This window comes from Eleutherodactylus coqui, chromosome 6 (assembly GCF_035609145.1).
Source record: "Eleutherodactylus coqui strain aEleCoq1 chromosome 6, aEleCoq1.hap1, whole genome shotgun sequence".
NCBI classification, from domain to species: domain Eukaryota; kingdom Metazoa; phylum Chordata; class Amphibia; order Anura; family Eleutherodactylidae; genus Eleutherodactylus; species Eleutherodactylus coqui.
The window spans coordinates 39,072,210-39,087,754 of NC_089842.1; the positions used below are offsets into that span (position 1 = coordinate 39,072,210).

General features: G+C 45.7%; 2 protein-coding genes across 5 annotated transcripts in view; one reads left to right on the plus strand and one right to left on the minus strand.

The window, feature by feature from the left end:
• Positions 1-13,600, minus strand: ACAD8 (acyl-CoA dehydrogenase family member 8). Of its 3 annotated transcripts, none has more exons than XM_066606615.1 (11): positions 13,470-13,600; positions 11,590-11,690; positions 11,090-11,259; positions 9,726-9,835; positions 9,504-9,580; positions 8,195-8,332; positions 5,627-5,762; positions 5,295-5,392; positions 4,483-4,635; positions 1,614-1,716; positions 1-1,054 (listed from the first exon to the last, which is right to left on the minus strand). In XM_066606615.1, exons 1-11 carry the CDS (start codon positions 13,573-13,575, stop codon positions 1,002-1,004), a joined length of 1,245 nt encoding a protein of 414 aa, XP_066462712.1. In that variant the 5' UTR covers positions 13,576-13,600; the 3' UTR covers positions 1-1,001. The 3 variants fall into 3 exon arrangements, with proteins under 3 accessions (XP_066462712.1, XP_066462713.1, XP_066462711.1); XM_066606616.1 differs by having other exon boundaries at positions 13,484-13,599; XM_066606614.1 differs by lacking the exon at positions 13,470-13,600 and adding an exon at positions 11,793-11,908.
• The window catches only part of THYN1 (thymocyte nuclear protein 1), a 20,449-nt gene continuing 18,259 nt past the window's right edge, over positions 13,356-15,545 (plus strand). The window contains exons 1-2 of one of the 2 annotated variants that reach the window (XM_066606618.1): positions 13,356-13,413; positions 14,235-14,291. In XM_066606618.1, coding sequence (XP_066462715.1) covers positions 14,246-14,291 — 46 coding nt within the window. In that variant the 5' untranslated portion in view covers positions 13,356-13,413; positions 14,235-14,245. Of the gene's footprint in view, positions 13,414-13,744; positions 13,805-14,234; positions 14,292-15,545 lie in introns of those variants that run through there. The other variant, XM_066606617.1, reaches the window with a different exon arrangement.

Consider the following 15,545-nt stretch of genomic DNA (forward strand, 5'->3'; position numbering starts at 1 on the left):
AGCCTCATTTTGCAGTAATTATATTCTGTATCAAAAACATAATCATTTCATAAATAAATTAGGATAATTAATTAACCTGTACTGATCCTGGGTTAGAGCCTGTATTATGCTCCAGAGCTGCACTCATGATTCTGCAGGTGAAGTCATTGTGTACAAACATTACTTATCCTCTACTAAGCCTGGGTTATAACTTGTATTATTATCCAAAACTGCACTCACTATTCGGCTGGTGGCATCACTGTGTGTACATTACTTGTACTAATTATTAAAGTAAAGTGCTCAGTTTAAAACTAGAGATGGCCTATCCTTACCATAGGTCATCAACAGTAGCCAGACAGGAGTCTGTCACCTGGGACCCCCACTGATCAGCTGTTTACCAGGGTATTGTAATTTTGCAGGGAACTATTTCTACAGGAAGCAGACAGCTCCGTTCTGTTGCAGTGGCCGGGTTTGGTATTGCAGCAAAGTTCCAACTCATTTAAATGCAAACTTGGCCTGCAATAACAATCCTGGCCACTGTAGTAAGAACAGAGCTGTGTGGTGCCTGCAGAAATCAGCGCGCCGGCCCAGAGAAGAGTGGATCATGCAAGTCCCTAGAGAAGGCTAGGCCATCGCTAGTTTATAACCCTTTTAAACCTGGTTCACAATACTGTCTGCACTGGGAGTATTGCAATTTGTACAGCAGACATGTGGACTGTATTTGGCCGAGACGTCTTATGAAGTTTCACTTTTGTCTACAGATCAGCATAAAGATGCTCAGAAAGAAGCGGAGGGGACGACGGCTACATTAATAAGATATAAATATAATACAGACACCAAATCCCCAGAATGGGAAGCATACAGTGAAAATAAGACAAAGAAAGGGAAATCTGTCCATCCCAAACTCTGCCATCACCAGTCATGAAGGTGCAGTTCATGTGCTGCTCGTCCGTCCGGCGTGTGTCACAGAGTTGGCAAGCATTGTCCTCCTACGGTCCAGCGTCATGTGATGTCCCACTGGTTCATCCTTGTAAGATGTTTCTGGCCACAATCATCCTCATCACCTCATTTGTACCTGGAAGAGAACACCTATTAGTTACCCCCATCTCCAAGAGCGCAGAGGAGCTTACCAGATGAAAATATCAAGTTTCCTTAGTGGACATTACAAATCTGAGACCCGTAGACCAGCTGTCCGTCATCCCAATGTGCGAGGGGCTGCGGACGAGGTCTGGATGTTGGACTGTACACCATATTGACGCATATGAAATAATTCGGGGAAAGTTACTAAGCATTTCCTGCGCCGGGCTTAGTAAGATTTTCCCCGTGTGCGGTGAGCAGCAGGCCTCTTCATATATTGAGCATATCCCCGACACTTCCGTACACCTTGACGGAAAAGTATACCTGGTCCCAACCAGATGTACAATTCTGGCTCAATTTGGTGTAAATTATACATAAATCTATTGGTCCAGAGCAGCCATGTCCCCTCCCTGAAAGCCCCGCCCATTTTTTGGAAAGTGGCACAGCCGCCACTGCAAGAGGAAATAAAGTCGTAAAATGTTTGCAACTTTTCTATGCCAGTGTTCTGGCGGAAGCGGAAATGTCCCCCCTTGTTCACTGTGAGAGCTAACACTTACCCTCAAGGATCTGGTGAACACGTATATCCCGGACAAACTGCTGAACAGCGTAATCCTTCAGGTAGCCATAACCTCCGTGCATCTGCAGAGCCTGGTTACAAACCTGCAGCAAGAATAAGATCAGCAAGTAGTAAGAGGAGTCACCTTGTACTGATCATGAATTATACTCCAGAGCTGCACTCACTAGTCTTCTAGTGGAGTCACTGTGTACATACATTACTTATCCTGTACTGATCCCGAGTTACATCCTGTATTATACTCCAGAGCTGCACTCACTAGTCTTCTAATGGAGTCACTGTGTACATACATTACTTATCCTGTACTGATCCTGAGTTACATCCTGAATTATACTCCAGAGCTGCACTCACTATTCTGCTAGTGGAGTCACTGTGTACATACATTACTTATCCTGTACTGATCCTTAGTTACATCATGTATTATACTACAGAGTTGCACTCACTATTCTGCTGGTGGAGTCACTGTGTACATGCATTACTTATCCTGTACAAATCCTGAGTTACATCATGTATTACACTACAGAGTTGCACTCACTATTCTGCTGGTGGAGTCACTGTGTATATACATTACTTATCCTGTACTGATCCTACACTGTATTATACTCCAGAGCTGCACTCACTATTCTGCTGGTGGAGTCATGATGTACATACATTACTTATCCTGTACTGATCCTGAGTTACATCCTGTATTATACTCCAGAGCTGCACTCACTATTCTGCTGGTGGAGTCACTGTGTACATACATTACTTATCCTGTACTGATCCTGAGTTACATCCTGTATTGTGCTCCAAAACTCACTACCAATTCTGCAGGATTCACAGCTGGAATCTCCCAGCATTCCCCGTTTGGTTAGTGTCTATGCAGATCCTGTTGTATGTACACAGTGACTCCACCAGCAGAACAGTGAGTGCATCTCTGAAGTATAATACAGGATGTAACTCAGGATCAGTACAGGATAAGTAATGTATGTACACAGTGACTGCACCAGCAGAATAGTGAGTGCAGCTCTGGAGTACAATACAGGATGTAACTCAGGATAAGTAATGTATATACATAGTGACTCCACCAGCAGAATACTGAGTGCAGCTCTGGAGTATAATACAGGATGTAACTCAGGATCAGTACAGGATAAGTAATGTATATACATAGTGACTCCACCAGCAGAATAGTGAGTGCAGCTCTGCAGTATAATACAGGATGTAACTCAGGATCAGTACAGGAAAAGTAATGTATGTACACAGTGACTCCACCAGCAGAATAGTGAGTGCAGCTCTGCAGTATAATACAGGATGTAACTCAGGATCAGTACAGGATAAGTAATGTATATACATAGTGACTCCACCAGCAGAATACTGAGTGCAGCTCTGGAGTATAATACAGGATGTAACTCAGGATCAGTACAAGGTAAATAATATCATGCATGTACAAAGTGACTCCGCCAGCAGAATAGTGAGTGCAGCTCTGCAGTATAATACAGGATGTAACTCAGGATCAGTACACGATAAGTAATGTATGTACACAGTGACTCCACCAGCAGAATACTGAGTGCAGCTCTGGAGTATAATACAGTAAATGTGAAGTATGTACGCATGCAGTGACTCCATCAGCAATATAGTAGTACAGCTCTAGACATACCGGAAAATCCGCTGCTGATTTTGGTGTGGATCCAAGTCAAAATCCCCATGCAACACCACAATGCATTCACTGTGATGCACGAGTTAATGGACTCACTGATCCATGCACATGAGCAAGTTGACACTGTGTGTTGATACGCATGATAAATAGATCGCAGCATGTTCTATTTCTCGGGATACCACACAACGTGAGCCCTATACGTTTGTATGGGCAGTATATGCAAACGCTATCCATACCCTATTAATACGTTGTGTATGGGTGGCGATTCGTACACAACCCCACTATGAGACAGAGCGGAGAATTAAAGAAAAAAAAAAAAAAAGCCGCACTGTGCATGACCGCGTGCGTGGGATACATGGCCATGTGCAGTACATTTGCAGCCCATACACCATTTTATTGCAGAGACACTTGTCCGTGGACGGGAGCCCCAAGGGGCCTTTGAAATGAGCAGATTTTCATTTGAACGAGCGAGTGATGTCACCGCTGGCTCGTTTGCTCTCGTGCCGCCTGTTTAGACAGGCAGATACATCTTTGGCTCGCTCATAAGGGCATCGGTCAGTCTTTTACATTCCCTGTATACGTGAATGAGAAGGACTAAACGAGCGCTGGTAAATTAAACGCTAAGCGAACGAGCTAAATGAATGACGAGTGAGAAGTGAAGGATTCTCCTCATTGGCCGCGTTTATCATTCGCCTTCGCTCATTTGAACGATAATTATTCCATCTAAAAGCCGCCGTCTTATGGCGCTCATTGGCCAGGTTCAAGGAGCCCGGGGATGTAGTTCCTATACTCGCCCAGATCCCCAATCCCACTCTGTCAACCATGGAAATCAGCGCCGCTGGACTCATCCCTGCAGGCTCTGTGCGCACTTCCTCAACAGAGTGTGCGCATGCGCGGCCGGCACAGATGAGTCCAATGCATGCGCATACACACACTGCTCTCTATGGGAGCATACGCATAGCTCCAGAGAGGAGTCTGTTGGGGCCAACTGAGGACCAACTGAGCATAAAGACTACATTCCCAGACTCCTTAGCTCTTGTCCTGTGAGCACCATAACTTAGTTAATGGTGCTTGCCGATCCCAACAGGCTCCCCTTAGTATCCTGGAACCGATCCGCTGATAATCGGACCCTTATTGGTCTTGAATATGCTGCATTATCAGAATTGTATTAAATTTATGGTTTTGCCTGGTAACCCTCATTATCTCTGAAGCTCACCTTAAAACATTCATCGGTGGCATACAATTTTGCCATAGCACATAATGTTGCCGCATTGCTGTGTTCCTCCTGCAGAGCTTGAGCTGCATGGCGTACAATAAGCCGCGCAGTAACCAGTTGTGTTGCCATCTCTGCCAGACGGAATTGTAGATACTGAGATAAGCAAAAAAAAAAGTTAGCAAAAAAAAACTGATAAACATACAAAGTTTCCCGAAAATAAGACCCTGTCTTATATCAATTTTTTCCACAAAAGAGGCACAAGGTCTTATTTTCAGGGGGTGTCTTTGCAGGCGCCGTCCGGGACCATGCCGCTCGCTCCAGCAGGTCTCTGTGTAGTCCCCAACGCATTTCTTCCTGGTAACGGGCCTTGAATACCCCGCCTCCAGCAAGCGATTGCTGATTGGTATAGGAGCAGCTCTTCGGCCAATCAAAGCCAGCACTCGATAAACCAATCACAGCCATTCAATGATGTCATTCACTGAATGGCTATGATTGGTTCAGGAGCTTCGCCTCAGCCAATCAGAGCAATCTGCTGGAGGCGGGGGATTCAAGCCCCGTTACCAGCAAGAGATGCTCTATCGGCTTTGAGGACTGCACGGAAGGAAGCCTGCAGGAGTGCCAGAGGCTACCGGGAGGGACGTGGACGGCACCTGCTAGGTGAGTATTTCTTTTTTTTTTTTTTCTTTTCAATGTAGTGTAGTTAGGGCTTATATTTTAGGCTCTCCCCCCACCCCCTGAAAATCAGGGTAGGGCTTATTATTTGGATAGGTCTTATTTTTGGGGGACACAGTAGTAGAGTGCCGTAATGTTACCTGGTTATTAGCAAGGGGCTCCCCAAACTGCTTCCGCACAACAAGGTGATCTCGGGAGAGTAATACTGAGGCATGGGCTGCTCCGAGCGAACACGATGCTGGAATAGAACAGAAGTGCATGAAGTCTATGAACAGCGGTGAAGTTTAGATGTCACGAGCCATCCACCTAACCGCGTACGTCTGCCCCTGGCACAGATGAGATGCTAGATAGATGTGACAGCCTTACAGCCCATCAACGTACACCTGTGTGGTCATCCCGCTCTGCTGGGTGGACTATGTTCCTGCAGCTATGAGTGCCCCTCACCGCACAGTACAGATCTACAGACTCTTACCGATGTTTATTCTGCCTCCATTTAGTCCTTTCATTGCAATTCCGAAGCCTTGACCTTCCTCGCCAAGGCGGTTTGTTACGGGGACGACGCAGTCCTCAAATATCACCGCTCGTGTTGGCTGCGAGTTCCACCCGACCTGCGCCAGAAATCATTAGTGGTCATGATGTTCTCACGCCTAATGAAAGTCTAACCCAGCTTTCTGCAGACTCTGAATGGCCTGTAAATCAGCATACATCGTTAACCCCTTAGTGACTGGCCTATTTTGCACCTTAATGACCAAGCTATTTCATTAGCTTTTTCATCGTCGTATAGAAAGCGCCAGAACTTTCTTATTGTTCCATTGATACAACCATGTGAGGGCTTGTTTTCGCCAGACAAGTTTCAGTTTTTAATGTCACCACTTTGGGGTACATATATGGAGTTGTAAAACTTTTTTTTTTTTTTTTAAGGTGGGGTGGGGGTGGGGATGTAAACTAAAAAAAAAAAAAAGTTTCATTGTTTCTATTTGTGTTCATCATGCGACGAAAAACACAAGTCGTTATTCTCTGGATCGCACCACAATAACGGCGATACCAAGTTTATATTGTTTTTTTATGTGTTACTACTTTTGCACACTAAAAACACTTAAAAAATAAAATAAAATTGTACCCTGTCTGATACTTATCAGGCACCATCTGGAAAGTGAGATTTTTATCCTTTCACATCTATCCCATGATGCATCAGCACATCACTAGCTATAGGCTATACCATTTCTGCTTATTGGGGGGACAGTTAATATCGTTCTTGGAGAGTGCATGGCACAGCAGAGCGGTTGTAGCAGCGGGTGACTGCAGCTCTACAGTGTTTGCAAACTGTGACCGAAGAGGTCCGTGCGGAGTATGCGTGTTATGTATGTCTTGTGATTACAGGGACTGCGTTGGCACTTAGGTCAATTTTTCAATCTGTGTCCACAGGGATTGTGGGAAATATGAAGTTGTGGCACTGGGCCTGCGGGGAACTCCCTGTGAGAATGTCTGGCAGCAGCTTCAAAGTGGAGTCAGCCCATTTACATTACAAGTTGCATCACCTTAAAGGGGTTGTCCCGCGAAAGCAAGTGGGGGTATACACTTCTGTATGGCCATATTAATGCACTTAGTAATGTACATCATGCATTAATTATGAGCCATACAGAAGTTATTCACTTACCTGTTCCGTTGCTAGCGTCCCCGTCTCCATGGTGCCGTCTAATTTCAGCGTCTAATCGCCCGATTAGACGCGCTTGCGCAGTCCAGTCTTCTCCCTTCCGAATGGGGCCGCTCGTGCCGGAGAGCTGCTCCTTGTAGCTCCGCCCCGTCACGTGTGCCGATTCCAGCCAATCAGGAGGCTGGAATCGGCAATGGAGCGCACAGAGCCCACGGTGCACCATGGGAGAAGACCTGCGGTGCATCGTGGGTGAAGATCCCGGCGGCCATCTTACTAAGGTAAGTAAGAAGTCATGGGAGCGCGGGGATTCGGGTAAGTACTAGACGTTTTTGTTTTTTTTTTACCCCTGCATCGGGTTTGTCTCGCACCGAACGGGGGGGCTATTGAAAAAAAAAAACCCCGTTTCGGCGCGGGACAACCCCTTTAAGTTTTTTTTTTCTTTTAGAAATTTTTAAAATCTTTACATATAACTTTTTTTTAATTTATTACTTTCACGAGCCAAAAATGTTTAAAATGTTACGTGATTGGTCATCTTTATTATAGATATAAAATGTGGAAACATCTTTAAAAGGGTTGGCCAGCATTGGGAAAAACTTAGTAGTCTTTTTCCAAAAAATGGTGCCTCATCTACCCATAGGTTGTATCTGGTATTGCAGCTTGACTTCATTAAAGGGCCACTCTGGCAAAAGCACTTTTTTCATGCCTGCCTCCCTCACCGGATTGCCTGTCGCACTCTGTAGGTCTCCTCTGTGTATTACAATCACTTTTTTGCAGCGCAGCTTCCTGTCTGATGCTAAGATTTTTTTATTTGTTTTACATCTATCTGATGATGCATTAGCTGAGGCTAAACAATTTTTGCCTGCTGGTGGTGGTGGTGGTGGAGGGGGGGGGGGGGGGAATCGTTTAAGTACCATTACCTTTTATATTCACTAAAATAAACTACAGCCTACAAGTATAGTGTCAGGAGGATGAGCTGTGATCTCCTCTATTATAACTGTGTGACAGAAGCTGTGTGAATAAACTATTACCTCTCTTATTCTTTTCCAAGAATTAAAAAAATAAGTCCCATAGGGGACTCGAACTTGTGATACATTATTCTGTATGAGCGAATAAATTAATAGGACAGTATTACATTATACTGCATTTGGACAGGCAGTTTATGAAGGTGTTCCACAGGTCAGAGTAAATACAGGGAAGTTACACAATCTACGCGGCAGGTCAGGCTGTGATTGGATGATGTGCAGTGAGGTTGTACAGTATAACAGGTCAAACACAAGGCGGCATTAGATGATGATGTCACTGCATGGTAACCACTGGTCACCCTATACCAGTATCACAAGGACCAACGTCTTAGAATTTGTTACCCTCATTTCGGCCCCCTCTTACCTTTTTCTCTTTCTTTCCAAAGCTGAGCCCCGGCGTGCCCTTCTCCACCACCAGGCAGGAGATGCCCCGAGATCCGCTGCCCCCCGTCCTGCACATTACTACATACACATCTGTGTCTCCACCACCGCTGATAAATGCCTGGAAGAAGACAGCGAGAACTAGCTGCAGTCTACAATATAAGACATTTACACCAACGTACTGACAAAAACCTCTAGATAATTCTTGATTTTAATAATCAATTATTATTTTTGCGGGGGCGGGGAATTCTGTTCGTTAACACTTGTGCGAGTGATTTCTTGCTCCATCTAAAAAGACCCTTAAACTTTTATCACCTGATAAAAGCCTGATCAGTGCAGGTCTGAGCACCGAGACCCTCATGGATCCCAAGCACAGGGGTCCTTAGTTTGATTCTCCTCCTCACTGCAGGCTCGTTGCGCCGCATACAGGGAGGAGACTGAATGCAGTTGCAGTGGCGCATAGGCAGTGCTGCTCTGTTAATCTTCAATGGAACTGCTGGATATCGCTCAGCGCTTGTTGGCAATTTCCATCAGCCCCTTTGAAATGAATGAAGCAGCGCTTCTGCAACCACCGATCCATTCAATCTCTACACCCCTGCAAGTGAGTGCAGCGAACCATTGTTGAAAAATAAAAGGGGGGCACAGGGACACCGCTTTCGGGGTCACTGGGGGTTTCAGTAGTGAGACCAACCCCCCCACCCCCACTGATCAGACTTTTATCACCTATCCTATTAATATTCTAGGTCCAACATAATGGGGGGGGGGACCACACTTTGATATTAACACATAATGGTGTGACAAAGATTGCTAACCCAAAGCCAAAAGTATGAAATATCTCAACCCTCCATATCACAGGGTCCAGGAAACTAAGATATGAGGAGTTGTTTGCAGAGTATCACACTGTACAGTTAGCTTGGCTGAAATTAAGGGTGCTTTTCCACAAAAAGACATGACGGGCACCGGATGCCCAACAGGTCGTCCCAGCAATAATCGTTCCTGCACTTTTACACATCAACTATCATTACTGACTGAATGGGGGTGGAACGGGCTGGGGATTGTTCCGAACATCCCGCCTCCATTCAAAGTAAAACAGGCCGTCATTCATAAGTGAGCGACAGCCAGTTTACGCGGAACGATATGGCGTTCAGGTTTTCTGCATGCAGACAGCCTTAAATACTATGATACTGCACTCAGCTCCACATATCTCAGCTTCCTGGAAACTTGTGACAGCAACACACATGTTGTAAGATACTTGGGAGAGCTGCAGGCAATCCAGGTTTTAAGGAAGGCACCTTAGATCCATTCAGGATGTAGCGGTCACCGTCTCGTTTTGCAGATGTCAGTAAGGATGCTGCGTCGCTACCGCTGCCTGGAAGACAAGAACGCAGCATATAAGTAAGATGAGTGATGAGATCTACTACACTGACAATCCTCAGCAGCTGAGTTAGAGGATACCCCATAACAGAGGATGCCCGCCCCCTTGTCAATCTTTGCATCACGTGATCGGACCTCACCTGGTTCTGTCAGACAGTAAGATGCAAACTTCTCCATACTACAGAGAGAGGGGCAAAAGCGATGTCTCTGCTCATCATTGCCAAACGTATCGATCATCCAAACACACATACTGCGGAGGAGAGAAGAAGAAATGGTAGATTCCTAGATAACAAGTATATAACAGAAAATCCTAAATATGACACCACTGATGCAGCAATGGGATAGATGCGGGATTTGCAGATATTCTGGATTATTGGATGGTCCAAGTACTCCTCTGAGTAGCAGCAGGCAACATTTGGCAGTCGTGGGTAAACGTGGTGACTTGAGTAACTTTGACCCCGGGCAGATTGTTGGTGCCCAGAGGTGGGGTGCCAGTAATTCTGAAACAGTTGTACTTGTTGGGTGTTTCTGAACCATAGTACCATGGGTGTACCAAGACTGGTTAAACTACGGAGGGACATCCAACAGATCACACAGCGGCAGGGCATGTGTGGTTGATCCTAGAGCTGAGTGTTGGGTGGCACATCTGGTATCTCAGCAACAACATGCCACAGTGGACCAACTGACCCAACTGTACAACAGCAGGGAAGTTAGACAAACTTCCCTGAGGAGCGGCGGGGGAGAGCGTGGAGGAACGGGGATCGCTCCCCCCTGCTCACTCCCGCAACTCACCACTCACCCCCGCCAGCACCCGAATCTTTTGAAACGAGCGGGCAGGTACTCGCATAAGGCACTACTCGCTCGAGTAATTTGCCTTAGCGAGTACGCTCGCTCATCTCTAGTGATAACCCATTCACAGGATGAAGGTTAACTGATCAGTGGGGTCCCAGTAGTTAACCATTTCAGTATTCATATGTTGTGGGATGTGCTTCACCAGAAATCCACAAATAATTGAGAAGTGATCGCCAGATGGTTTGGGAAGCAGACAGATCTACTTGTGAGGAAGCTATCGGCATAGAAGATTGGTAAGGACTGCCGGAAATAGCCTTTATGAAGTTTCTGTGAGGATTTGTTTTTTCAACAAGACAAGCAAACAAACATTTCACCAGGCCAGTGTGCTCGTGCACTGAGCTGATTTCTGAAGGATGCAGAAAGCTCCGTTCCCACTGCAGTGGCCAGACCTGGTATTGCAGGTGCAGTTTACATTCACTTCAATGGAAGCTTTGCCTGTAATACCAAGCCTGGCCACTGCAGTGGGAACAGAGCTGTGTGCTCCCTACAGAAACCGCTCAGTCCACCAGCATACCGACTCAGCAAATAGCTGATCAGCGGGGATCCCCTGCTGATCTACTATTGATGAGCTATCCTGCGAAAAGGTCATGAACAGTTTATAAAAAGGACCAGGATGTGGGTAGCATAACCCTGACATAATAAAGCCTCATACTTGTGAATGCTCATATACGCTGTTGTGCTGACGCAGCCTGTAGATAGCGCCTCGAATATAATGGAAGTATCCAGACGAGACAGCCCTGATCCTCCAACGTCAGGACGGGTGTAAATCCCGCCAAAGCCGAGTTGTGCCGCCTTCTTCATCGTCTCCACTGGGAAGATTTCCTATGCAAAACAGAGGATTACAGCCGTTACTCTAATAATAATGAGAGAACTCATAGACCAGGTTCGAAATCGCCCACCAGAATAGTAGAGGGCTCAGGCTCTGACACCGTAAGGGCCCATAATACGAAGGGGGCTCTGAATAGTCCAGAAGAGGACAACTCTATTTGGAATAAATTTTGGAGCCCATCGTTGTCCACTGGGGTCTATTTCTTATGTGCTTATTCACCAACACCCTCTACTAGACTTTACCGTTGCACACTCAGCATTCCCCCCCGTGGGCGACGGTAACCCCTGCCCAATTTTCCACATAGGTTTAGCCTACATCCTGACCTTTTCATCCCACAGCGCCATGTTTGGAGCCATCTCCTTGGAGGCGAAGTCGAAAGCCACTTTCTGAAACTCTTGCTGCTCTTCACTCAGCCCAATGGAAGCTGCAAAGCAAGAGAAGAATATTATGTACCATGTTTAAAGGAACAGTCCAACCAAAACTGATCCACTGTGTAATACCCAATACAGGGCCAGAGGGGCCATACCTTGTCTTGTAGAGCCACAAGAGGATGGCGGGTCAGGTCTGCTGGGAATGCACAGTACCAGGCCAAGACATGGCGACTGTATTCGGTTTACAATATCACAACCAGGCTCCGGCATATTTTACCCTTTTATGAGATTGGAGGGGGGGGGGGGGGGGGGGGGAGAGGGTTTAGACCGCCATGGTGATTTAACACACAAGTGCCCGGTTAAATTCATTACAATGTCATATGTAATTGTAGTCTATGCGATTGCATGACATTGGATGTATGGATGTACCAACGCCAACTTTAAGTTACATGGCACTCTGCGTGGAATTTTTTTTTTGGGGGGGGGGGGCTCTCTCCCATCATAAAAAAAGATATATATATATATATATAGCACTGATGAGCAGTCTATATTCAGCTTGTGCAGACAGCAGCATACCCACACTAGAACACTTCCGTAAATAAATACTGTACCAGAGCCAAACAAATAACATAAATGCAGTACCAGAATCAAGCTCAATGCAAAATACCAGATTCAGGTTCATCACATAAACATATTCCCATTATAAGTTTTAATACATAAATGCAGCACCAGAACCAAATGGAGTGCAAAGCACGGACTTGCGATTTTCGTGCGACGCTTTTTTAACATTAGAAAGTCCTATTGACTTTTGCGCTAAACAAAATCGAGCAAGATCATCATGTGAGGAACAAAAAAAATAAAATAAACCGCAGGTGTCAGTGATGTTTTTGCGAGAAAGAGCAGCGCTGACGTAGGGAGAAAAGCTGCGATTTTCTCGTGGCAAAAATCGTGATCGACGGCGTGAAGGAGCCCCTGAAAAGATGCATGTGCAAATAAAAGCCCATTAATGAGCTTGGTAAAAAGGCGTATTGGCTGTCACTAAGGGGTTAAAGACGCCTGGGCAAGTGCAGCGGAGGGCAGTGAAAAACGGAACATTTTACCTGCAACTTCACTGCAATTTTCATGCATGTAAGATGCGCTTTTGCAATAAAAAGGCTCAATTTGCATCGGATTTACATCCGTTTTTTACAAGCGAGGGGGGGGGCACGGCAGGCGAGTGTGACGCTTTTGTTTTTTTAACGCTCCCATTAAAAATAATGGGAAATTCTTGAAGAACTACCAACAATAAGACATGAAGTGATTTTTAAAATTTAAACTATCGATCTGAGTGGAAAAAGCAAAAAAAAAAAAAAGAAAGATCACTTGAGTGAATAAATCCAAAGGAATGGGCTATTTTCCTGGATTCACACAGGGCATGTGCGCCTTAGCCGGTACTGCAGCCATCACTGGCAACATAGAAGAAATGTCATGGGAAAAATGACAGATGTGGCACCACATGTATAAGTGTATATACATCATATATATATATATATATATATATATATATATATATTAGTTTTTTAAGTTGTTAGTTTTGTGGTTGCTATGGGCAACCAACCTGGCTATAAATACGTCCATTTTTATTCTGACCAATTACATCAAATCATCTTAGTCATGTGACAATTGCATGACATTCCTTGCATCACAGCTGTCGTCACGTGACCTCACCATCAACATGAGCTCCGCCAAGCAGTCACGTGACACTCCGTTTTCCCCCCAGTAAATTAACAAAAGAAGGTCAGTACATTCCCGCTGACTCCACCCTCTCAATGTTAACCTTTGCATGCCCTTACGGTCTATAACTGACGTTATTCCTCTGCTGGGAGCCGTGCTCATACCACTGAGAACATTTCTGAAAGACCGAGAGACCAGCAAGCCCAATCTGAACCCGACCGCCATGTCTGCTAGCCGGCAGTGTACCAGTGCATCACGGGAATTGTATTTCCGTGATGTACATGCGCATTTATAAGGGTAGGGAGAAAAAACTACATTTCCCAGTAAGCAAAGCGGGGCTTTGCGAGGTATAATGTGCTGATTGGCTAGCCTGAGAGGCACGTCTTAAAGGAGCCGCTGCTGTTAGGTAATAGTGCTGGGATGCAGAGACGTCCTCTGGTTATTTCCTGCGCCTGTGAGTTCTAATACATAGAGAATCTCCCTGCAGTAGTGGTTTATTTGTCTCTGGCTGTATGAGAATGCTGGGAGATGAAAGTAGAGTCTGGAATGTTACATTTCTATTTTAAATTGTGTCCTCTCTAAATTATTACTATTTGTGAAACTACAACTCCCAGCATGCCTGACAGCATGGAATAGGGAAGATTAACATAACTTCGTGGCACCAAGTATATGGTGTTGCTGGCGACAAAGATGGCGGCTGGTGCACGCCAGCCCTGTGGAAAAGGGCCTCATGTCCAAGCAGTGAACCCCCTCCCTCCACGGCCGCTGATGTCACTTCCCTATGATCAGTGATGTCACTGCATGAGGCTCAGTGATGTCACCTGCCCAGCGTAACCAGTGTTTTGGAAAAAACTTAGATTTTTCATACCTTTTTATGATTTTAGGAGGGAAGTGAATGATGCGTCAAAGTAAGAGGAAGCGCGTGACATCACCGGCTGCAGGTAATCCTGGACGGTCATATTATGGCCTCGAATTCTTACTTTCTACAGGGTTCTTTCACGCCGGCGTATTTGTGTGCGCAAAATGTGAACGTGCAAAACGTAGAGAATAGAAGCCCTTGCTTTCAGTGGCTGCGTTCCGCTTTATTTGCACACGCATGCTCTACTTGTGTGCACATTTGCGCATCAGAGGTCCCCATAGAAGCCTATAGACAGCATGCAATGGGATGCACGATACGCTGCGTAAGTCTGCGGGGAAAGAGACACATCTGGAACTCATTGGGCTAATTAGCCATTTAAATTGGGTCGTGGTCGTCTGCTGCGCGTAAATGCACATGCCCCGTGGGCGCAAAAAGTACAGTAAATTACAATTACACATACACTCGTGTGAAGGCGCCCCTAAGGTCAGAGTGCATTCATATGGGCGAGGTTCTTGCGTTGCGAGACGCACTGAAATAGACCTCGTTGTTTTCAATGGTTCTATTAACGTGCGATGTCTCTCTTTTGCATCATGTTCTATTTTTCTGCGAGTCCGCAGGAATCTCGCCCATTCACAATGGGCGAGAAAAAAAAATCGCATTGCACTCGCATAAACAAGTGCGATTTTTTTTTTTTTTAATTTTTCCTATTGAATGAACATGTGATTTTTTTTATTTTTTTTTTAATAAACGCGCCTGAAATCTGCATGTTCAGTTATGTCTTCTCGCAAATCGTAACGCACTTACAGTGAATATCTCCATTTTCCAAGCATGATATTCTCGCCCGTGTGAACGCATCCTCGCCTGACATCACCCTACCAGCAATCTGCCCTATGATGCTGACACACCAGCGCACTGCGGCTAGATGCCTGCAATACGGAGCAGTGTCGCGGCCTGAACGCGTCGCGAGAACGCTGAGCATCATGTGATACTCGTGATCCAGGTCAGGAGACCCGCGGTCAGGCTGCAACACTTGTACCTATTACGGACACAAAAATGCTTGTGCGAGCGCGATGATGCTCAGAGTCCTGCGGGCAGGTTTGATCAGAATCTCCCAAAAATAAAACCTGCTGCGAGGCAAAAAAGTTGCACATGTAAATAAGGGGTTCTTTTCACGTGCGATTTCTGTGCGTCCCGCAACGTCCAGAAATCCCGCATGAAAGTCGCTCATGTAAATGAACCCTAAACGGGGTCAAAATATACTCATGTGTCACCCATGATGCCTGGTGTTCAGATCCGGAGACCCGCGCTCAGGCTGGGAGTCTTCTCCATATTAGGC

Coding starts and splice junctions, on each gene's coding strand:
- ACAD8 (XM_066606614.1), bottom strand. CDS start 11,907: ATGCCGGAGCCTGGTTGTGATATTGTAAACCGAATACAGTCGCCATGT. Junction 5,393..5,626: donor TGGAGGCAGAATAAACATCG/GTAAGAGTCTGT, acceptor GTTCTATTCCAG/CATCGTGTTCGCTCGGAGCA. Junction 1,055..1,613: donor TGTTCACCAGATCCTTGAGG/GTAAGTGTTAGC, acceptor GTTCTCTTCCAG/GTACAAATGAGGTGATGAGG.